Below are 24,465 nucleotides of genomic sequence, written 5' to 3'. Positions count from 1 at the left end.
GCTGGTCAAGGTGAGAGGAAAGCTTGTTTTATTATACTGAGAATTTTCTAAGTCTTTAGGTCTCTCTAACTTTCTCATTAACATATGCAGTAGCGGAGAATCATTCCCCTGTAGGTCAACTCTTGGTAAAATGTTCTCCTGCTCTGACTCAGAAGTAGGTGACTAAGGATTTAGGAATAGAAGACGTATGCCAGATACCAGGAAGGCCAATAACCCACTCTTGTAGATAATAGCTTATGTTCTGTTCAGAAAAACAGATTAGCTTCACTTTTTATTATCAACATTTCTTCTGAATGTCAAGCAGAGAAGCTTGTGACATTCGCTACGTCCTAAACAGCGAAGGTAGGTTCACAATATTAGTTCTCAAGTCATGTTATGTCCAACTCTGAACTTCCGTTCTTGATTGGCCATCACTTCTGGGGCCACCTTTCCACACAGTAGCAGCTTTGCTTTGCCTGGGTCCCCACCCTCAGTACCAAGGAAATAGGTTCAAATGCATCCACCCAGGTGATGATGACCCCTGAACCGGAGTCTCTGGTTCGGGCCGGGACCCCCTCCCCACCAGCCCCCCGCCCTCATCGATTGCTCCCAGCGACCTATTCAGCTACTTTATAGATTAATAGTCAGGCATGGAAAACTTTGGGAGGCCCTATTCTGGGGAACCAACATGAGCTACAGGGTTTGGGGTCAGGAGCCAGGCCTTCCCACAAACAATTTGCTCCCCTTCCTCCTAACGACTGTGCAGGACAGATAGGGCATCTAGAATGGGCCATAAGATGTAGGAGGGGATTTCGTCGGGGGCTACCATGCCAGAAAGGGCAACAGTGGGTGGACTCTGGGGTAAGCGAGAAGTAGGGGTACGCAATAATTCCGACATGCAGGGATGGGATTTCTGATGAGCAAAACTGCCCATTCAGATACTATTTCTCAAGTGCCTCTTAGGTACCACGCACACTGGGACTAGGGTAGAACCTAACCTCTTGGACTTTCTATGCACCTGCTTCCTGCTTCACTCTTCAGTGGTTAGACTGGTTCTGTGCATTTTTTCTGTAACAGCCGAATTCCATGAAACACGTTTTTTGAAAATGTGCCCATTTTGGCTTTCAGTTTTATTTGGTCTTTAGCAGATGCCACCTGAAATAATAAACACACTAGACTGATGTATGGGGGTCACGCTCCCGTTAATAAAGCCAGAGTCCTGTGAGGAGTCCACACCTGTTAAGTCTGGGATGCTGTGCTCCGAGAGTGCCGCCTGTTTCTGCTCCGAGTGCCACCTCCGAGAGTGCCACCTGTGTCTCAGCACATCAAGAAGTTCGTTACCACTCTGTAACCCACGTCTGTGAATTCAGGAATATCATTTCTGGGGCCTCCTAGTTGTTTTCTCATCTGTAATCGGCAATGTGTTAGTCTGTATGGTCACCAAAGTTGTTTAGACTTCTAAGGGGCTTTGATCAACTTCTTTTGTTCCAAATCTTTTTACTTGTGATGCTGGTGAGAAGGTGCTTGGCTGCTCTCAGGTATGGAAACATGGATAAGGTGCTCTCTGTATCCTGCCTTTTCTTCAGCGACAATGTGAGTGTACCTTCACATTAGCATTTACCAGAGGCAGTCTTGACGCCTAGCAGATGAGTGAGGGGTAGCATCCAAGTTCTTCAGATGGAAGGTCCAGGCCAGGCCAGGCCAGCACAGCTGTCTCGGCACCACACATTTGTGTGCAGGCTCGGGTGTTGTAGAACTTGTTCGTCCACCACCCTCCTTCTCCTTGGCTTGATGCCTTCACCGTACATGCAGCCAGTCAACTGGTTTCCACGCCAATTTCAAGGCCTAAGTCTATCACTTGATTTTACAATGCTCTGAGGACAGGTTGGAAAGGAGACATATAATGGCACACTTATTCACTCAGCAAGTATTTATTGAGCACTTAGGTTCTGATCGCAATTAAATGCAGAGAGATGTGAAACGGCAAAATGTACTGGGTGCTCCACTCTCTAAGACCACTCTAGGTATACTTCCTTCACATTTGAGGCTGTTTTCAAAGAACAGAGCTAACCAAAGGACTAACAATCTTAAAGAATAATCATACTCTAAAGGCACATATATTCCCAAGATTAAATGCAAGACTGCCCTTTTTAGATAAAATTCCTCTTTTCAGACAATGACCATGGAAGTCTGTTTAATTTCAAAGTTACTATTAAGTTGCATCCCAGGGGAATGAGAGAGATTTCAGAGATTGGTAATGGGGTTAGTACGAGGGCCCCAGGCATTCCACCTTGGTAGAGCAACATCACACTAGGGCTTGGCTACGGGTCCAGAGGAGACCAGGAAGGCGTCCAGGATGTGGAGGGTCAGGATGGAGCTGCCATGATTGGGCCTGAGAAATCTTTCTCAACAGAAGTCAAAGTTGGCTGAGGACAAATGGGCTCTCACCTCAACACTGAACAATCAAAACAGAGTAACTTTTTTGAAGATACATTGTTGGATAATAATTCAGTGAGATAGGCTTGTACAAAATGGGGTTACTTCAAATGTGGCTATGCCAAGGAGTGAAACTTTCTGCCAAAATACTGTAGCCATCTTTCCCATGAGCAGAACCTTAGTTCCCTTTTTCACAAGAGAAAATCATAAATGTACTAGATACTCTGCACAGAACTGAGGCTTGGAATGTTGTTGTTCTATAGGCTGGATAATTAATTTACTACTTTTATATTAAGTCTGTCTTCCCCAGTCCCAGCCTGTGAGCTGTTTGAACCAAGAACTGTTATCATCATTCTTGTCTGTCAGGGGTCAGGCATGGTATTCAGCACAATCATCCTAGCACATAAGTATTTCTAGCATGAATAAAACAGCTTGGCGATTTTGAAAGTTCTTCATTTGGACATATTTGGAATTTTAATAAATCAGCATGAGTTCTAAATTGGATTTGTCTGATGAAACAATGTAACTGATGGTTCAGTTTTGAAATTCCTATCCATATATTTTTATCTGCCTCCTTAATCGTCACCCTTCTAGGACATTCTGAACGCAAAATGGTACAGCTACTCGAGAAGACACTTTGGCAATTCCCTACAAAACTAAACATACTCTTACCATATGATCCGGCAATTGTGCTCTTTGGTATTTACCCAAAGAAGTGAAAACTTATGTTCACACAAAAACCTGGACACGGATGTCAAGAGCAGTTTTATTCATGATTGCCCACACATGAAGACAACCGAGATGTCCTTCAATGGGTTAATGGATAAACTGTGCTTACATCTCGACAACAAAGTATTATTCAGCACTAAAAAGAAATGAGCCATCAAATCATGAAAAGACATGGAAGAAACTTAGAAATGCATATTTACTAAGTGAGAGGAGCCAGTCTGAGAAAGCTAGATAGCGTATGATTCCAACCACAAGACATTGTGGGGGGAAGTATAACCATAGACATGGTAAAAAAGATGAGTGGTTGCTAGAGATTGGGGGATGGTGGAGCACAGAAGGGGTTCTAGGGCCGTGAAAGTACTCTGTATGCTCCCATAATGATGTACACATACCGTTATACATTCGCCCAATCTCCTAGAACATGCACCACCATGAGTGAACCCTAGTGTAAAAAGTATGGATTTCAGGGGATTACGATGTGTCACTTGGGCTTTACAGGGTGTAACAATGTGGGGCTCTTGTGCAAGGTGCTGACAGTGGTGGAAGCGGTGCAAGTGTGCAGATAGCACGACGTGGGAAATTTGTACACCGTCTGCTCAATTTTCCTGTGAGCATAGAACTGCTTGAAAGAATAAAGTGTGCTAAAAAAAACAAAAACATCTTCCCAGAATCACCAGTGTTTTAAATGAATAAAATAAAGCAGCCTCTATTTATTTGTAACATTTCCTATGATAAAAGGAAGCATAGAAAAAGGACTCTGATTGATCAAGCAGCCTTAATTAAAACTATTAATTTATCTCTGTAGACACACATATTCCAAATTAACTTGGTATGTCATAACATAGATGTGGAATAGAAATCTTTATTTTGACAATGAATGCACAGTTTTTATATTCCTGTTGACAAAGCACGGAAGATCCTAAGAAGCAGGTTACATTTCCAGTTTGGTTTGCAATACACCAAGCTTTTTGACACTTGGATGCTTTTGGCAACAGAAGCCCACAGTGCAACTGCGGAAAGCAGGCTTATGCTGCTCCAAAACACAAATTAAAAAATCAATGCACAGCATACGCACTGTATATACTTATCTCCATGGTTTTTAATTTGTGGTGTTTCACCAATATTTTACCTTTAAATTTCTCATAGCTGTTTTGTTTGACTATCATAACTTAAGGGTGGCAGTAAAACATTTATAAATTTTGCTTCTAAAAATTTCTTGTACAATGAAAGATGTCTTCGATTGAAATTTCTTATAATGCTGTCTGCCCCACCCACATATTTGGGACTTATCAGTATCTAGAATAACAACAGCAAAATCCCCCAAACAGGTCACCAGGGGAGCATTTTTGAAAGGACATGGAGGGTTTCTCTTGGTTTCTGACTCTAAAGCATTAATCTACTTTATTACATGGCTTTACCACTTTGGATAACACAATCTATGCACAAATTTGGTTTTAATGCATTTTGATATACAAAGAAATGGTTATTTTTGTTAATTTTAAGTCACTGATTTTATTGAATCATATACTGATTGTAGCATCTTAACCCCATGTGTCTGATCCAGTTAGGCACTGAGTGCGAGGCTGGTATTCATCAATATGAGTAAAACACGAGACAGACATGATTCCTCATGGGATACTTTCTATAGTATCTTTGATCTAATATTTGGTTTTAAAACCCATTGTTACACGATTTGGTACCACAACAAACTTTTCTAATATCCAGCTCATAAACTGCCCCCTGGGATTTCGGAATTTTAATTTCATTGCCACAGCTCTACGAAGTTTCTACACAAGAAATTTTCATAGGGAAAATAGGCAGTAATGCAGACCGAAAAGGAGAGCAAGAGAGCCCCGTGGACACACACATGGGAAGGCATTTCTTTCCACCTGCTCAGATGGCTCACTGTGACACTGTTACCCAACTCTCAGGGAGCAAATGGCTCCAGAGGATCAGACCTCACAGTGGAGTCATGTAATCGCCTTTGGGTCTGGTAGGATGACAAATGAAACAACACTTAAGAGTGCCTGGGTGGCTCAGTTGTTGAGCATCTGCCTTGGCTCAGGTTATGATTCCGGGGTCCTGGGATCGAGTGCCCCATCGGGCTCCCCACAGGAAGCCTGCTTCTCCCTCTGCCTATGTCTCTGCCTCTCTCATGAATAAAATCTTAAAAAAAAAAAAAACCACACTTAAGAAATGGGAGTTGGCGTGCTGACCAACTTCATTTCTTCAGTTTGTAAATACGTTAAATCTATGTATATTTTTCCTTTGTTAGCTTGGTCCGATGCGTTCCTGAAAGTATACTCTCTTTGGAGTTAGGGGCTACAGAGGCAAGGAAAGAGTGAGCTTCCCAGTATTTCCCGTAATAATAGTCTTGCTGGCTACAGTTCATTGTATATTTGCTCAGATGTGGAGTTCTACAGATAAAAATATTACACGTAATATTATTACGTTATTCCAGTAATTAAAAGAAGCTATGCCCCCTGGAGATTACCTCTCACTAGTTTTAGCTCCATCTATGCCATGTGATTCAACTTTTCTTTATATTCTGAAGTGTCTAAATGGAGGCAGGGACAGAGATGGAGAAACCTTAGTAAACTGCAACAAGCAGTTTTGAAAATTTTGGGTTAACTCCTCTTTGAAAGAGTTAAGATATATATGAGGACTTTTTGGTAATTATTAGTTTAATGGCATACAGGCAGTTGGGGGAGTCCACATCAGTGATTTTCCTTGAATGGTACAAAGTCTTTGTCAAACACTCATATAGAATCCCAGTAAAATGCAGTGGCCTTTGGAGTACCTAAAACTACATTTTTTGTGTGTGTCCCCATGCCAGGCTGCTTCTGTCATGCTCTCCAAGAGCAATGGGAGGTACCCTAATTCGTTTTAGAACTGACACTGATAATTTGGTGATGACAGACTGTTTCCAGATGTCGTAGGGCTCTCCCGGTTTCATTTTTATCTTTGACTTAAAATCCCAACTTTATGGCTATGTCATATGGCCCCATCCCAACTGATGCCTGAACAAGTTTAGGGTGGGGCACTTGTATGTTCCGTTTGTGAGTCTGGTTTTCTACCGACATTCCAATTTGAGACCTGAGCTCTTAGGTAAGTGTCTTCATAGGCACTCCACCCACTGAACTCAAATTTTAAGTTTCCCAGCCATCTGGAGATCTTAAGTTTAAGTTTTGAACAATTTTTCAGTGCTTTTACCTGAGAAAACAATGGGCAAAAGCATCATTCATTAACATAAATCATTTAATTAAAATGTATTCAAGGCAACTTTCCACTTAGACTACCACTCGGTTTTAATTTATAAGACAAACTTTAAAACACTGTGATTAAGAGCAGCTTTCAAGATTCAGGTTTCAAGCATAACGTTATTTTATTCATTCCCAATCTTGAAGTTCTAAGTAAGTGAATGATCATGAAATTTTTAGTATCAACTCCAACAGTTCTGCCAGAAAATCCTTGTGGATTCATCTGCAAATATTTTCCTCTCTTAGTATTTGATCTTAACCATTCTTTCCCATGACTTTCCTTAAGTATCCAGTTAAGTAACCAGAGTGTAAGTAATATCCAGTTATGTAACAGGAGCATATTAAAAAACAGAATAGTTACATCTTCATCCTAATTTTGAGAGGCTCTCTGAAACTGTTTATTGCACACATGTACAAATAAGCACATTTAAGATGGTGTGTACTAATTTTAATACACATTTTCTGGAAAAGTGTGATCACAAACTAGCACTGGTAGTTTTCTTCTACGTGTGGAATATTTTTTAACATAATTGTTAAATGTTCCATTAGTTTAACTGTCTTCTAACAAGACCACATAAAGAGGTAGCTGATAATTATAAAAAATTACATTAGGAAGGAAACCCAAATGTCACCTACTGCCTTCACTCAATAGAAATTCCTAACTAAATATTAATACATTTATGAATGTATAGACTAACAACTTTTATTAATTTAGAAATATACTCACCTGACTTTTCCAAGAAGAAAAACATTAAGACCTGCTTTACAAACTCTACCTTTTGAGAAGCTAGTTTGATGCAGAATTAATATTCTGGATCTGGAGAGGCAAGCTCAAATACCAACAGGAACCAGGGAGTTGAGGGGGAAAAATTAAAGCAAGATAGGATTAAGGAAATCAACAGTTAGTTGTGTTACCAAGGGTAGTTGGGAGTGTGTCTGAACCGGGGAGTGTTCAGTTTAAAGGGAGTATCAAAATTACTCATTTTCAGCTTGATGGCTACCACAGAGAATGCATTACTTCTAAAGTCTACAAATTGTACCTACTTCTCAATTAGAAATGGTTAACTATTTTGTACGTACATCCAACTGAGGAGCTTTTCTAAAAGCCTATTTATTGATTTCCTGTTTGTAATCACTGAAGTCAAGGCAAATATTATGATCACCTTCCAGTTAAGTGATAGAGTTCCAGGTCAGATTATTTTCTTTTAAATCATGTTAAAAGCATCATAAACTAAAAACGAAAATGTGTGTGTCCTTTACTCTGATGTGTATTGGTGGGAGCACAAGCAGCATTTTCAGCTGCACGTTGGCTTGAGAGTATGAAGCACATGCACTTTTTCCAGTTGGTTTATTGCACTTCATGTACAGTCATACGTGGTTCTCCATTCACATGTGATCTGAGACCTATTCAAACTTTTCTCTCTAAATACAATTTCCACAAGTTCTAAATGTCTTATACACACCACTACAGTATAAACCATAAAAGTTGTATTTGGTAATCAAAACTTCTCAGTAGCATTTTAAATATATAGGTTTTTTTTTCTTACCCTGGGAGCAGAGCTTTTTCCACAAGGCGATGTCTTTTACCAAGGACAGAAAAATCATAATCAATGCGCAATCAACATTGTGTTGCTTTTTGCTGCACCTACCATTCACTTCTACTATGAATCAATTCTTCCTCCTCCTCTCCCGCCCCTGGCAATTAGTGCAGCAGAAACACAGAAAGGAGAGTACTATGCTTAGGTGGACCAGTTTGATTCAGCATTGAGTACCAGGTATGCATATAATTTTAAAGTCTCTTTATAACAAAGGTATTTCAAATTAACTTACGAAGGAAACCACAAAATTACTTATGTACCATATGAATATTTCTAAAAATATTGCCTGTAAAATTTAACAACTTTGTTTTAAATAAAGGCATTAGGGAAATTTGTAACATTAAAAACTGCCTTCGGTTCTTCTTAGAAGGTTTGGGAGTCGAAAAGTTTTCTGAGCTATTTTTGCTATTAAATAACATTATAATACAGCATTACACTTCTTTCTACTGAATATCACTTGCTAGAAATCATGTAATAGCTAGTTGTTATCAAGAAATAAAGACCTTTTATCTCAAACAAGCAAACAAAAAAATACTGGAAAAACCCTGAACTGTCATATAGGATATGAAAGTGTTAGACATCACTGGTAAAGAAGATTCTTGATTTGGTAATGACCAATTTCATTTAAACCTATTGTCTGCTCTAAGTACACTAGAAAATTTAGATCCTTTGTATCTAACATTTTTTTTTTTAAAGAAAACCATAACCACCTACTTTGTGTATAAATGTGCACATCTTGCTTTTGTGAACAGGGTGCTTCACCTGCTCCTCTGAGTGGACTCTCCTCTGTGTGGAGCTACTGCACTAGGGCGTGTGTATCTACTTTCATGCTACATTCTTCCTGACATTTTCCCTAAGAAAAACATGCTTAACTATTAAGTACGTTAATTTTACCAACTTCTCGACTGAAAGCTTAACTTTCAATTGTCTTGTCAAACAACAGTATAAAACAATACACGGACTAGCATTTTATCATTCTAAGATTTTGGTAGTTTCATTTTTAATACCATTACAGCTTGCATAAAAATGGGATTTGTACTACTCTTTTCACCTTTTTAAAAGTCTTTTACAACTTTTCCAACATAAAAGGTGACAATATGACATACTTATACATGAAGTACCATTAGCTGAAAATGAGATGAGACTGCACTCATAAGGCTTCAGAGAATGTGTAGTGAGTTGCATAAAAATTCATCAATTTAAGTGCCACGGTACCATGATGACTTATAGATTAGCAGCCTGACAGACATCCTCAAATTTTTACAAAATAATATATGAACTGTATAGCAATGAGAACGTTTGAGCTAGTAGCATATTAAAGCTCTACCTAACAGTAATACACAACCCCCCCACCCGAGAAACAACTATATGTTTGATCCAAACGACTAATCTCTATGATTAAATCACCCGTTATCACTATTTTATGTAATTCATTTATGTAGATATACTATAGAAATATATAAATATGGGAGTATTTTGACACTCTAGTTAATAACATTATCAGTATAGTTATGCCTTTTATAACATGTAACTCGTTTCAGCCCCAAGTTTTAGAACTTTAAAATAAATAAAGTGTAATTTACAAAAATAAGCCATTATTTACAAACATAAAAATTCATCCTGAGAACTTATTAACCAGGAGAACTGTTTCACAGAAATTACCAATATCTGTGAAATAAAAAATGTACCTCAAGAATTAAAGAATTCATATGTGGAGGTCAATTTACCTAAGTTGCAGCCAAGAAAAGACTAAGGTATTTAATAAATCTAAAATTGACTTGTATGCAAGAAACGCTATGACTTCTCAAATGCCATTGTCATTTTCCTTTAACTTCTGTATTAATGGAGTATTCTGGTTGTATTTTGGAAGAGGGTGAGAGAGAAAGAACACCTCAAGAAAACTCAAGGATGTGGTCTCATCTCTCACCAGGGGTTATGAGAGAAGTGGGGTGCATGGTCATTATAAATGGCTTACTTTGGACTGTCATGAGAAACAGAGCCACTCTACCTTTGGCTTTACCTGGCTGAGCTCCCCCACTCCACCCTACCCGCCCCCAAAAGGAACAGTGACTAAAACAGTTCAACATTTATATAAAGGAAAAATGTCCAATTAAAACACAAATGTGAATAAAGGCAAACCCTCACCAGATTCTTTGCTTTATAATGTGACCATAAAATACTTAATAGAAATGAAAATAAATGGTTCAACAAAGAATCAAACTGGTTTTGGGGGGTATATCATCACAACAAATCTCTTTACTCTTTATGCTGTGAGCAGACAGTGATTATTTTGGAGAAGGAAAAATAAGAAAAGTGTGAAATTAGTAACGCAAGAGGCTGAAAGGCAAGTGGCAAGACTAGAAAAGAATGCCCCAAACCAATGCTACTTTGTTCCCATCTCTACTGGCACCTACCCCGCCCCACCCAAGGTAAAAGGCCAGAATAACCAAAGCCATTTTAACAGTAGTGTGCGCAATTGTCAGCTGACAAACAACATAAAAACAAGTCACGCTATGTTATCTGTGGTCACGTTCTTCAGGGTTAGTCCAGTAACTCAAGACTTTACATTCTTTTCTCTTTATTTGTTTATTTTAATTAAACACGTAAAGGTTAATAAACAGACATAGTCCAGAGTTAGTAGGTTGGTATTATAACATTTATTAAAATAATGCTATGGGTTAATAGAAACAGCAAAGAACCAAAGAATTAAAATGCAAGCTATGTAAAATCCCAACTAAAACCCAAAAGTGTCTAATGTATTCATTCATTAGCTAACTAAAAGCCCAAGAAAGACAAGACACCCAATATAATAAAGTACTGCAAAACAATTGGCAATTTTCAGTTATCAAAATTGTGGATTCTGCATTTTGTATCCTTTTCTCAATCAAGAAAAAAATTCTTTTTGAATGTTATATAACATACATATAAAACAAGATAGAAAAATACATTATAAACTTGTAACAATGGCTGTAAATACATTATCTTACATGTTTCTCATAGGCAATAGGTTGGTTATGATACATACATAGCATGAAACTACTAAGATAATAAAGAATTGACAAAAATACATGTCAGCTGTACGGTAACATACAAGCGACACTCCCATCTACCCACACTAAAAAATTACATAATACTGTCAGAAAAGAAGTCTTAAAAACTACATATTTTAATAAGAAATAAATTCAATAAAGAATGATAATACTGAGAACCAAGGCATTCAGAGATTTCAAAAGTCATGCTTTTTTTCAGTTGATCCAAAATTTTATCAACTAAGTTTTCAAAAGTTTGTTCAGAGCCAACATTACTCATAAATGTCACACGTTTATTTCATACATTTACTTTCTTCCCCATAAAAGACCTTTGATAAACATCTAAAATGTCCAGGTATAACATAGTTGAGATGAAACTGGATCAAATACTGGTACTGTTGTTAAACTATTATCACCTCAAGTGTTCGAGTGTCGCAAATTTATTCAACCAACCAAACAAAATAAAAATCAAAATGGCACAGCATATATTGTAAATAAATCAAAACAACTGTATGTGTAACAGAAAGACAAAGCAGTGGCACATTAAACCAACGCTAGCTGAATACAAAACAATGAATGTCTATTGCATAGTAAATAAACTGAAAACGGTTTCCAAGTGAGACAAGATGATGGAGGAGGTCACCACGAAGGTGCTTACTGAGCTTACTGCTGACCTTTGACTGTGAAGCTGTGAAGGTATGCAAGAGGGAATGAGTTGATAAGCTGGGGATCCACTGCCACTTGATATTTGCCACATCCGGTACTGAGCAGTTAAGGATTATTTACTTAAGTATTTAGATATAGTTGGCTCTGTGCACAAATCACTTCAACTGCCAAACTAAATGAATTTCACGAGAAATTGGAAACTCATATGTAGTTGAGCATTTATATGCACAATTATTGCCAGTTCTCATTTTCTTAAAGTTAAAAAAAAAGTGTGGGGGTTGGGGTTGGGGTGGGGGGGGACTTAGGTTACTAAAACCACCAAAGAAATGGACTACCCAAGTGATTTGGTATGGCAGAAAGCAGTCTGATTAAATCTGGGCCATTAAAAAATACTGTTATCCAGAATGAAAATCGCAAAGATTCATTTTTGTGAAAAAGCTTGCTAAGAATACTATTATTTCCAATTTAATAAGAAAAAATGCAACACACTCCTCTTTCTCTGAATAAAATAAAGTTCTACTTTTGTCTGTAAACTGATGTTCAGATCACACATAATTTTTTATCTCAGAACCTTGTGGGCTAACATTAAATATCACAGTAACCAAAAGCACTCGATTATGATTTTAAAAGAATGATGTTTAAAAACTTGTCAGACATTAGAAAAGTTATCAAATTTTTTTCACAGTATCAGATTTGGCAAATTTGTATCAAGGTAACGTGGCAAAAATCATATAATTCAAACCATCAACTCATTTGTCTCCCCTCAAATCTTTCACATACTGGGCGGGCGACTGAGTAACATGCATTAACTTGTATTCTGAGGGAGGAGCTGATCTTACAAGACACTTGACTAAATGACCATGAAGGAAAATAAGGCACTTTCTTTTCTTTAGACTTATTCCAATACTTAAAAAATAAAAAAGAAAGACAAAAAGGCTCTTTTGGTCTTTTGTTTCTTGACAACCACCAGAAAAAATCATTTAATGAAATAAAGGGTTTCTTTGTTCTTTTTCTTTTTTTTTATAACACTTGAAAGTATAAAATGCTACATTTCCAAAAATATATATATTTTTTTCTGCACCAGCACCCTTGTATAGTAAAAGTATCTACTTTTTGTTCATTTGTTTCAATGCACTACACTTTATCTACAATTTCATTACATGTATACAGCAAATAGGCAAGCATGGCTTTTACATCCTTAATGATTTTTTTTTTCTATACAGGGAGGTTTAAAAAAAATATTTGAACAGTTTGCCCAGTAATGTGACACATAATGCATGTACCTTGTTCTCATATATTTTTTAAAGGAGGTTGTAAAATAAAGGTTCAGTAATTTTAACTCAGATATTTATCTTTTTAAAAATAGTGTTGCAGTTTTGTTCTTTGCATTACTTCTCAAAATTCCTTGTTTTTTCTCTCATGGCACACTTCTAATACTTCAAATTTTGGCAGGCAATATAAAAAAGGCTGCAACTTCTGCCCTTTGAGGGCACTGTAGTGACTAAAGAGCATATCAAATTTTGAATACTTTTTGAAATCACTTCACCAATGACATCCCTGACCAAAGGTTCATGCATGATGCATCATCACACAGTACATTCAGAGAGCTGTGACTCGCTATGAGAAGAAGGTTCCTAGAAGTCTCTCACAGTAACTGCCTCTGTCACTGAGTAGTTAAGGGCCATCTGTCTCCCCTTCTGAAGTGAGGCCTTCTTACCGTTCGCTTAGGGTAGGACATGAAAAGATGATCAGTGCTGTGGGATGAATTGGGCCTTATTGCTTTACTACTATTCAGTGCAGGTTCTAGAATCACTTTCACCCAAACAGAAAGAAAAACCAAAAGCTGAGTTGGAGGACAACAATTTCTTTGTCTTTTGTTTGGTTAGATGGTAAGACGAACGGACAAGTGCCTCAGCTCGCTGCACTGACGACAGGCAAGCAAAGGCGATTACCAGTTAACTGATCAGCAGGCAGGCATGGTCAGGTCATCATTGGGTGAAGAGTTCAGAGGTCAGAAGGTCATAGGTTAGTTGCCGGTGGCGGCTGGGTGGTTAGAAACAAAAAACAAAACAAAAAAAAAAAAAAAAAAAAAAAAAGAAAAGAAAAGATAGAGAAGAGATTAGTTTCAGCTAGTGACGGCTTAATGACAACATGAAAAACTAATCACAACTAATAAAAAAAAAAAGCATGTTTAATTCTGACAAACTGATTGACACCATCTACAGAATACAATAAAAATCATGACAGTTTCATATCATGATTTGAACAAATGAAGAAGAGCCCACTCCCACAAAAAAAAAAAAAAACAAAAAAAACTGGTTAACAAGAAAAAATAGAAATAAAATACAACTAACAACTAATAGTTAGTAGCAGTCAATGAAGGAAATTGGAGAACAACAACAATGAATAGGTTTGATATACAGAATTCTGGAACAGTCAGTGCAGTTATCAGTGTCTGACTGCTATTAAGCATTAGTATTCTCTCAGATGCAAGCATTAAAGCAACTATTAATGATGGATGTGATTATTAATAACTGATGATTAACAGAAATGAATCTAAAGAAATTTAAATTTCTGTGAACAATTTGGTTCAACATAAACTCTGGGCCAAACAAGGTTTCTTTTGTTCAATAAATGTTTATTGCTTTTTCAATTATTCTATTTACAAACAACATGGAATTTCTTGGCCTTATGATACAAAGCAATACTAAACTGTAGTCTAGCAGTGTAAGCAACATCATGGGAACCAGAAAAAGGCCAGGCCTTCTGCGCTAGCCAACACTTTCCAGTTGAAAATACTATTTTACACATATAGAACACTTATAAAATGCACTTGCATGTAAACACTGTAAAATCCTGCCATTTAAAATTCTATACTCAAAAAGCTCTAAGTACATCAAAAAATAGAAGAAATTTCTAATTGATACCAATAAGGCATTTTAAAACTACAAACAGCTTTCTTTATTCAATTTCAAAGCTAATACTCTGCAAATACAATAAAATCTGACATTTCATATACATTCCTGCTTTATATTTTATATTTTAAAAGAAGCCACCTGTAAATACTATTTTCTTTTGCAAAACAACAAACAGAACAAAACAAAAATTAAAAAATTACAGTAAAACATAAAGTAGTTCTCAAGTGGAAAGTTATCGTCCCCAGTGTCCTTGAGTTGTTCCTTCCTTATAATCAACCTCTGTCACATTCTGCTTCACCAAACTTGGTCCACTTAACAGTAGTATGATTTTTAAGACTCATTCAACAGCTTAATTATTTCTGCTATATTCTGAGGTTTGATAGAATTTTCTGTACTGTTGGCATTGTGACTAAGGCAGAGGAGATGTGAATGAAAACTATTCAGTGCAAAGGTAGATTCCATGCCACTTCATAAATCATAACCCAGTAGGTATAACGTTCACAGAGTTATTTTAAATGAACTATATAATGGACTGGTTTACTTTCATATAACAAAAATGCTTTCTAGAGTCTATCATTTAGGATAGTTTATAAATACTACAAAAATACTGTATCTTCAATGTGACCAAATCCTCCCTGAATTTTTTAAAAATAAGTGGAATTTTATTTAAAATAAAAACTGCTATTCCAAAATTAAAGAAGAAAATAAATATTTAACACGATGTAGTCATACCACTTCACAGGAAGTACTCCCGAAATACAGAATCTTAAAGCATTTTTGATATTACTTAAAATTTTGATTAAAATTGTATTAAGTTTCTTATACAAATTAGGTAAATGATGGTTTTTATAAAATCAGTACTCAGAAAAATTCTGATTATGCTTTTTTTGTGTGTGGAATATATAAACTACGCAAACTATCACTTATATATATATACCAGTACACCTAGAACACATCCTCTGCCAAGTCCTGGCCTCCTACAGTACACACAGGTTTGTCAACCGTGCAAAATCACTTAATGGTTCATCACAACTAAAAAGTCAGTTGGTCTTTTACAGGCTTCAAATTCAGTTTCGAAATAGATGTAGAAGTGGGTTTATTTTTAGTAAAGAACTAGATATATTTGTCAACCATGCAGTACTCTAAATACTTATAAAAGATTACATGGTTATATGTCCAAGGGCTGAGTTTCCTTGCATTAAATGGATGCTTATATTATTCTTCCCTTCAAAAATAAAAAAAAAAAACCTCAAAACTAGAGAAAACAGTAGTATCATAAAATAATTTAAATGAAGGACTTCAGACATCTCCCTTAGACCCAATGAGTGCATACAGTGATAGTAACAGCAGTATACAAGTATTCTGTTCTTTAAAGAAAATAAAAAAGGTAGTATTTCGGTTTGCTGACATTGCATTTTGAATAAAAGTGACAAGACTACTCAAAAACACATATAACTACAAAAGAGCCATGCATGGAATGTGTTGTTATTTCCAAACACCATAAAATCTAATATTTTCAACTATCTCAAGGCACTGCAGCATTGAGTAGCCAATTATTATTGCTTTAAAACAAAATTATGAAAAATCTCCTAAAAGGGGCAGGAAGGGAAAGGTTAATAGAAGAAAATCTACTTTAAAATACTCTTTCAAACTATTTCAGACATTAACAATGTAAAAAAAACAATAAGCTTCAAATTATTCATGGAATTATCTGATTTCCTTAAATCTAAAGTGACTTAAAAAAAATCACCTCCTTCACTAGGAGACATGTTCTGCAAGAAGGTGATGCATACACTTGTATAGGACACACCTACAAGGTGCATTATTGTCACAGATCATCACTGAGCTTGGGGCCTATTATTTTGTGCACTGAATAATCACAAGTAACATATATATTAGTTACATGTCTTCAATTCAAGGCTCTTTAATTATGTATGATGCTAAATAAATATCATCACCGTCTTTGGAAAGTATTTTATTCTGATGTGGACAACAGCTGTGTCCAGTATTTATTTACCATCAGTGTTCAGGAGAACCATGAGAAGCAGGTAGGTCGTTCACAAGTTCATAGAAGATGGAGGACAGAAGTGTAAATTCCATCACTTTTCCCACTAATTATTAGAGACTTCAATCAATTTAATTATTAAGTAATAAATGTGCCGTAATAGAAGCTTGATAAAAATCTTTTTCTACCTTGCTTTGGATTCTTACCCTGTGATGACAAACTTAGAAAGCAATTCAATGTCAATAAACCGAAAATATCACTCCTCAAAAACATAAATAATTTATAAAAGGGTCCAAGGGCATATATAGGACACAAATCACAAATGTTGAAAAGGAGAAAAATGAAGACTTATTTTCCAGTCACAGGTTAGTCAAAGAGGAAATATTCAAAGCTGGATTCATGTCTCCACAGAACATTAAGAGATAGTTTACCTTCAGATAATGTATTTTAGCAGCAAATGACAAAAATCAAAGGATCCATTTTGGCAAGAGAATGTAAGAATAAAAGGGAATTGATTTTCTCATTAATATTAAAAAAAAATCCAACTGCATCAAGTTATCTTCACAGTCCTTACTTTGTTGATTTCAGCTAAGTACTTGACATGTATAACCTCATGTTTACACAGTGGCTCAAATATCTTATTAAAAAGGAAAATGGAAACTAAATCTTCAGTTTTCTCCACAAGGACACAGGAGGCATATATTCCTTTACTTCTCTCATTAAAGCACCATCCGCTTAGTTCATTTTGCAAAACCAACCCAATTTTTCAGAACAATTAAAAGGTAAATTTTAGCAAAAATTATGACTGAAAAATAATTAAGGCAATATCACAATTTACTAGCTCCCCAAATGGACTAATTTATGTTTTAGTAGGAATAAATCACAGTACATACTAATATAGGATTTAATAAGTTAAAATATGAAGGGAGCAAAACAAAAACAAAAACAAAAACAGGTAGGAGGAGGGGGAGAAAAGAAAAGGAAAGGAAAAAGATAGATAAGGAAAGAAAAGAAAAATCCCAACCCTTAAATCTGTCAATTATGACAAATTTAGAAAAAGAAAAGAAATGGTGTGCAGGCAAGCAGTTATATTTTTCCATCAGGTGTGGTGTTGCAAATTTTATGGATACCAAACGCATTTCTTATAAACAAGAACTGCAGAACTAAACTAACCTCGGTCTGCGGTCACAATCCTTTGGTAAGGATGGACACGCATATCGTGCCTTCGAACTTTAGTAGCCACCGCACCTAGTTAAATTGCAATTACCAAGACAAAGTTAGAAACATTCACAAGGGAAAAGAAAACAAACATTAACAGCAGGTTTATCAAAATGGATTTCAAATGTTCATTTACTACAAAAGTTTCATTTTAAGAAACACGTTAAGGCACAGTAGTTTTAAAATTAACCATAGTATGTTGTGTATATATGCGTCTATTAATATTGCATTCATTTCAAACATCTTGGCCTTAACCTATTTTATCCATTCATTCACAATCCCAAGTTACAGTATTTCATGAATTCTATTAGATCCAAACATATTTAAGCTTTACTAGTCACATATTCACTGAAGTGCCTTTCTTGCAGCAGGACCACTTAAATAATGCCATGTTTAATACTGACAATTATTTGCTAACCTTAAGACCACTTCCAGAGTTTATCACTTAAAAAGGTTTTAAAAGCAATTCTTAAAGCCTACAGATTGTGGTTTTAAACTTTGAGTCAATAAGTATGAACTGCAATGAATTAGGTGATTAGTAAAGCAAACAGTATAGTACACTTAGCAGTCAGTATACTACTATACACTCCTTTATAAATTACCGTTACTTTGTAAGATTACAGACTAAACCAAATTAATAACATACTTTTACTTTCTATCAGTGTGCAAAAAGTGCAAGTAAGTCACTGACTGCTAGGCTAAGCTTTCCCCCCCACCCCACCCCCGGAGGCTGCTGAGACTAAGCATTTGTTAAATTCAGATCTGATGAGGGTTCAGTTAAGACCGTTCTTGAATTCTTAGCCTTTCGTTGGGAAAGCCATACCTAAAGATAAAAGGAAGGGAATTAAAAATTAGTCATCAATGAAGATTTGATGCTAATACCAATCTCCTCACTACCACCAACACACATGTCTGCATCTGTTTTGAAGGGCACTGCTTATTTTAAAATAATATGATGTGAGACTTGATATATATCATGCATGTTATCTGTGTGCAAATTTATTATAACTTAGCAATTTGAAATAATTTTCTCAGTTCTCCAAGTGCTCAATGTCACGTTTTACTGCTTAGGTGGCAAAGCGAGAAACAGGATTGATAATGGATTTTGATCATTTAGTACTATTATTCATTTTATGAATGCCAATTAGGCATCTGTATATATTTTGCTTTTAATTTGTCAGTCTAATAATTATTACAAATAAAAATTTCCCAACACAACAAAAAACACATTGCTTAAAATGAGAAACTGCAGTGCCTCTTGCTGTTTCTAAGCAGTAAACTGGTCCATCACCCCTTTTTTCATTTTAGATAAACTAATCTTATACAAGTAGAATTCCACGAGGCAAAATCAGCGAGATCTTGCATTGAGAGTGCTGGAACAGCAGCTGGTGGCTAAGAGTGCCAGCCCTGCAGGAAGCAACCAACTCCTCGAACAGACGCTGTGCGTGCAGCAGAGAGGAGCTCTGGGGAAAGGAGCAGGCATGGGGCCACAAGACAGAGCGTTAACAGAAAGGAAGACGTAAACAGGTTACAGGTTACAGGTTATTTTAAAAATGCTTCAAGAAATGTGCAACAGAAACAAGCTTCTCATAAACAATTCTATAAATTCTGACCTATGATACTTTATACAATGATTTAGAGATAAAACGGAAAACATGTACAATAAAATGTATTTGCTCATGAAACAAAAGGCACCTGAGTGCATGCACACACACAGATAACATACAGAGCATTGTGGCTTTCTTTAATTGAACAATGAATTTTCAAGTTTAAATCTTAGTGTCCGGGTTCATTAAAGACTTTCAAATTTTTATAGATCAGTATTAATGCTGGAAAAAAAAACCTTAAAAGATCAAAGTCCTAAGAGTCAACAGCATGCATGCAGCACCAAGGTCATATACAATTCAAGGAAAAAAAGTATTCATATTCTGTCTGGTAAAACAAAGGGGCAGCACGGAAACAGTTTGTCCCACATTGACTGGTCGTGTTATAACAGCTGCTGTATTCTAGTCCTTCATCCAGCAAGTCAATGGGCTGAAATATCAGGCATGACTGGCATTTCAATCCACTCTATAAAAAAAAGGCATCAGTAATGTCTTTTTCAAGCACACCACTTTTTGTTCACGTAAAACCAAGCGTTCATACTATGATCTTAATTTTTGCCTCAAAGGTGATTCTAAAACAGTGACTTGGTATTTACTTATCAATTCCATACTGTACTACTGAAATTAGGAATTTCTTTCATGTTTGACATTAATTAATAACTTCAAGAGAGAAAAACTGAGAAGCTGAAGAATCCAACTAATTTACCTGGTCTCTTTCATATTTTAAGTGATCACAAATATTAGAAAACACACAGACGATAACAGCAGTTATAAAAAAGATCTCAAAATATTTCCACATAGAAATTTAAAATTTAGATGACAACCAAGTAATTCCCTGAGACGAAAGGAATCTAACTGTGGGCAGTGGAGCAAACGGAGGGGATAGGCCAAACTCAGAACGACCTCAGTGATGTCAAAAGTGAAAAGTACTTTCCGTTTAAATGTTCATAGCTGATTTACTCAAAGTGAATCTGAGTTACCAAAGAGAATCTGAGCACATCTAAGGTGCAATTCTTTAAAAAGGGAGCCATTAAGAGAGGCTGAAATAAAACAAACTTTAGGCTTCTGTCTTCCTAATGGAAACTTGTCTTGCCTCTCCAAAACGGATATAATCATTTCAAAGTCTGAAGCACTGAAGTCATGAAGAAATAAACTGCCAGCCACACAGGGAGAACAACTTACCTAATACACCACTAGGTTCAATAGGATACTCAAGGATGGATGTCGCTGGTGCCAACGTGTAGGGGTACTCATAGGGTGTGTAGATCAAACCAGCTTCGGGCCCCGGAGGAACTATTGCAGCAGTCGGGTGAGGAGTTCCGTTTGGCATGACAGCGGTCTGTATTTGTCTGATCAAAGGCATTATGGTAGGGCCAGCTGGCGTAGGAGTACGCAGGGCAGCTGGCGGGAGAACAGGCGCAGGCCCAGTGATAATCCTTGGAGCAGCCTGGGCTGTTGCTGCAAGAGAAAAGGCAAGGGCTGCTACAGTAAGCAAAGAAATGTAGGAGAAGTGTAGAGACAGCAGTATAAAATATGGAAAATGAGAGGGAAGTAGGAAAAAGAAAGGAGAAGCAGGAAAGAAGAAAAATAAAAGGAAATCATTAGTACATGCGCTGATCACACAAAATGCCAAAGCACACTGATCAAATGCAAACAGCTTCCCCTTTCCCAGTGTGATTAAGAATAAATGTGCAAAAATTAACAAGCCACTGTAAAAAAAAAAAAAAAAGAATGAGACCATTAAAATAGGTTATATTTAGTTCATGTATTTGATATATCTGTGTTTTTAAGATCTCATGAGACTAAAGGTACATGCAAAAGCACATGGAAACACTCGCATTAAAAGAGGTTAAAAAATTTTGGGATTGGGAGTCCACAGAAATACAGCTTTGGTATATTTCTAAAGAAAAACTTAAGTTTCAAATGAAAAAAAGAATAATTTTTACTGTATTAAGTTAGCCAACTACTAGTTTTATTTATATAAACTTCTTGCATCTGTATGAACTTCATACAAAAAACAATATAAAAAATGTCCCATTCCTAAGCATAAGACTATTAATGATATACTCATTCTCATGAATAAATTAAAGCCAAATATTTGTAAAGTAACCACTTCTGAATCTAGTAAATTGCCCCTATTTTGGACACCTATTCTACTTCTTGGGACGCCTGGGTGGCTTAGCGGTTAAGCATCTGCCTTCGGCTCAGGGCGTGATCCTGGAAGCCTAGGATTGAGTCCCACATTGCGCTCCCTGCATGGAGCCTGCTTCTCCCTCTGCCTATGTCTCTGCCTCTCTCTCTGTCTCTCACGAATAAATAAATAAAACCTTAAAAAAATTTTTTAGTTCTTAAAAAAAAAAACTAGTAATTTAAATAATTATGTTCACTAAAAGAACTGTAAACCTTCAACTGCCTCAAAAAAATAAAAAAGCAAAGCAATCCTCTTCCAAGTTTATGGAAGCTTCCACAGATATATCTAAAGGAAAAATGGGATTAAAACAGTATCATCTACTGCTCTCTGTGAATTCAGCTTATATGCAAAATCAACAGAGAAAAATACCGGAGGGGAACATTAGCAAGCATGGTGAGAGGACAGAATTTGACAAAAGGGTCACTGCTTTCATATACATTCCAAATCAACTTTTTTAAAAAAAAGTCTAAAAATTATTTTCTCTTTTGCATAAATATAACACTAAGCTCGAAGCCTTAAATCTGTAGTTAAAAGAAAAGGAAATTTCCCGAAGCTTTTAAATTTAGAAGTTGAAATATCATTGAAATAATAAAAGTTTATAAACTCCAAACTTAGACATGCTGGCATCAAATAAAGGAGACTGTCCCCAACTCATGAAAGCAGTAAAAATGGGACTGTGAGTCCCTTATTAAGTGATAATTATTTCGACTCTTCACATAGTGTGAAGCTCGTGTGCTGCACTGCCAACAGGACAAAAGGTTTGTGGACAAAATAATTGATTCAGCTGTAACCATGGACCTCAGTCTCATTCTTACGTGATTTAATGTTGGCATCTCTGTAGGTGCCATTCAGAATTGCAAGCTCCATCAGCTGCATCTTCTTCAGGCTGTCTTCTCCCTCTGCCTACACATGGAAAACACAAAAGTAGTAGTAAGCACTTAAGATGGTCTGCACACATCACAGCCATATGTACTCACCAGCCTTAAAATAGGGATTATGGGACTATAGCCACCTGCTTCAATTGTGGGGGGACGTGGAGGGAAAGATTAGGGAACCAAAAGGTGCTGACGTACCGATACAAAGGATACTCTCAACATGTAGCCACTAGCTACATTTCTGTTTGGAAATTTTTTATGTAAACTACACTGATTTATTAAAGTTCCCCCAAAAGCTTTGTTAAATGGAATAAATATTAGTTAAGATTAAATATAGTACATTTATTCTCTTTAGGATCTATCATTTTGTAGAGGATTCAAAAACTCAGTGTGATCATTAAAGGGGAGGGGGGGGGACAACCCACAAAAAACCAAGCAACCTCCCTCACTCTGCCACCAAACTGGTATTTTAAACATATAACATGATGGTGGTATTCACATGTGAGAATTCTGTTTAATTTTCCAAAATGGAAAATTTAATACAATTATAATCATAAGAATTTCTAAAATTTGAATATTTATTCTGCTCTTTTATGCCAACATTCCACTCTTCCTCAGTTAGTAAATACTACCATTCTAAAGCAAATCTACCTTTAGGGCCAAGTTAGAATGGTAGAATGGTAGTATTACCACTGTCCAAGCCACAAGGCATTCAAAAGTGGAAGCTCTTAATAACTATGCAACGGTGACAGGCTTAAAAAACCTGGATTGTCTCTGACCATTCCATTTACCTTGGATTTGCCCTACCCTTTCCATTTACTGTTGTCATGTCACTCTTCTTCTAGTCATTATTGGTGTATTACCAAAACTACTACAATATTATGTTAATAGTATCTGTCCTCCAATCTGTACAATGACAAGATTAATTGTATAAAACATAACTTTTTTTCTTAATGTTCCTTCACATTTTCATGTCTTAAAACCCTTCACAGTTTCTTACTATCTTAAAATATAAACCATTTAAGCTATCTGTGAATCTGGGCCCAAATTATCTTCTCAAGTTAAAGCAATTAATCTTCTGTTATGTTTTACACATATCTTATGCTATAAATCAAATCAAACCACTCCCTATTATGCATCTCTGTGCATATTTCTACCCACCCCTCCATCTTGAATGCTCCTCTGCACTCCATTCTACCCTCTTTCTAAATCCTACCTAACCTCTGCATACTCCAATCTAAATGCTACCTTCTCGAAGGTCCATCCTTAGATTATATTGTTTCTACCTTGATTTATAGTTTCATGTATACTAACACTACCAAAGTAAGCTCCTTGAGAATAGTCTATTTCTTATTTATAATTGCTTATATTCCCATTCACCCTGTCCCAAAAGTTATCTTTGCTAGGACTTTTAAATCATTGTTAAGAAAAATCCTTAACTTTATCTACAAACCTTAAATCTCTAAATCCTAGAGGATAAGCATCAGCTACAGTAAAAGAAAGTAGTAGATAATGGTCCATCTTACCAAGGTTCATGCCTGAAGATGGCTGTAGAAATCGAATTATGTGCTACTAACTTATTTTATGCATTATCTAATCCTCAGTACTTAATATTTAAAAACAAAGTAACCCAATGACACTTTTTTCTGGCCTGATTCAGAAAGGAGCAGGATCAGATGACAAGCTTCTCTGTCCTTCCTTTCTACCGCAACTGTTAATGATACACAAGACTCTGTCTTTGGTACTACACCAACAAAAAGGGCGCTATAATTTACAGTTAAACACAACTGCTAAATTGGGTTTTATTAAACTAAATTCTCAGTAGAGAATTAAAAGATGAGTCAAAACACCACGAAGACAAAGTGTAAGGTGTCACACTGCTAACTTTTCAAAAAACCACGTTGTAGGAGAAAACAGAGAAGATACCTGAATGCTTATGGAATTGTATTCCTTGACC

The 24,465-nt window shown here is 36.2% G+C and overlaps 1 protein-coding gene across 7 annotated transcripts in view; it reads right to left on the bottom strand.

Annotated features, from left to right (window-relative positions):
• Nucleotides 1-7,735: 7,735 nt before the first annotated feature.
• Nucleotides 7,736-24,465, bottom strand: part of QKI (QKI, KH domain containing RNA binding) — a 162,601-nt gene continuing 145,871 nt past the window's right edge. The window contains exons 5-8 of one of the 7 annotated variants that reach the window (XR_008662520.1): nt 22,449-22,536; nt 20,625-20,924; nt 17,794-18,661; nt 7,736-13,740 (exon numbers count right to left, since the gene is read on the bottom strand). Coding sequence is in view for 6 of the 7 variants with exons in the window: in XM_055310446.1 (XP_055166421.1) it covers nt 13,724-13,740; nt 17,794-17,868; nt 20,625-20,924; nt 22,449-22,536 (480 nt within the window). In the remaining variant the exon portion in view is untranslated. Of the gene's footprint in view, nt 13,741-14,289; nt 19,909-20,624; nt 20,925-22,448; nt 22,537-24,465 lie in introns of those variants that run through there. The other 6 variants (XM_055310446.1, XM_055310445.1, XM_055310447.1 and 3 more) reach the window with 6 other exon arrangements.

This window comes from Nyctereutes procyonoides, unplaced genomic scaffold (assembly GCF_905146905.1).
Source record: "Nyctereutes procyonoides isolate TBG_1078 unplaced genomic scaffold, NYPRO_anot_genome, whole genome shotgun sequence".
NCBI lineage: Eukaryota > Metazoa > Chordata > Mammalia > Carnivora > Canidae > Nyctereutes > Nyctereutes procyonoides.
This window is presented reverse-complemented; position numbering and strand designations above follow the sequence as displayed.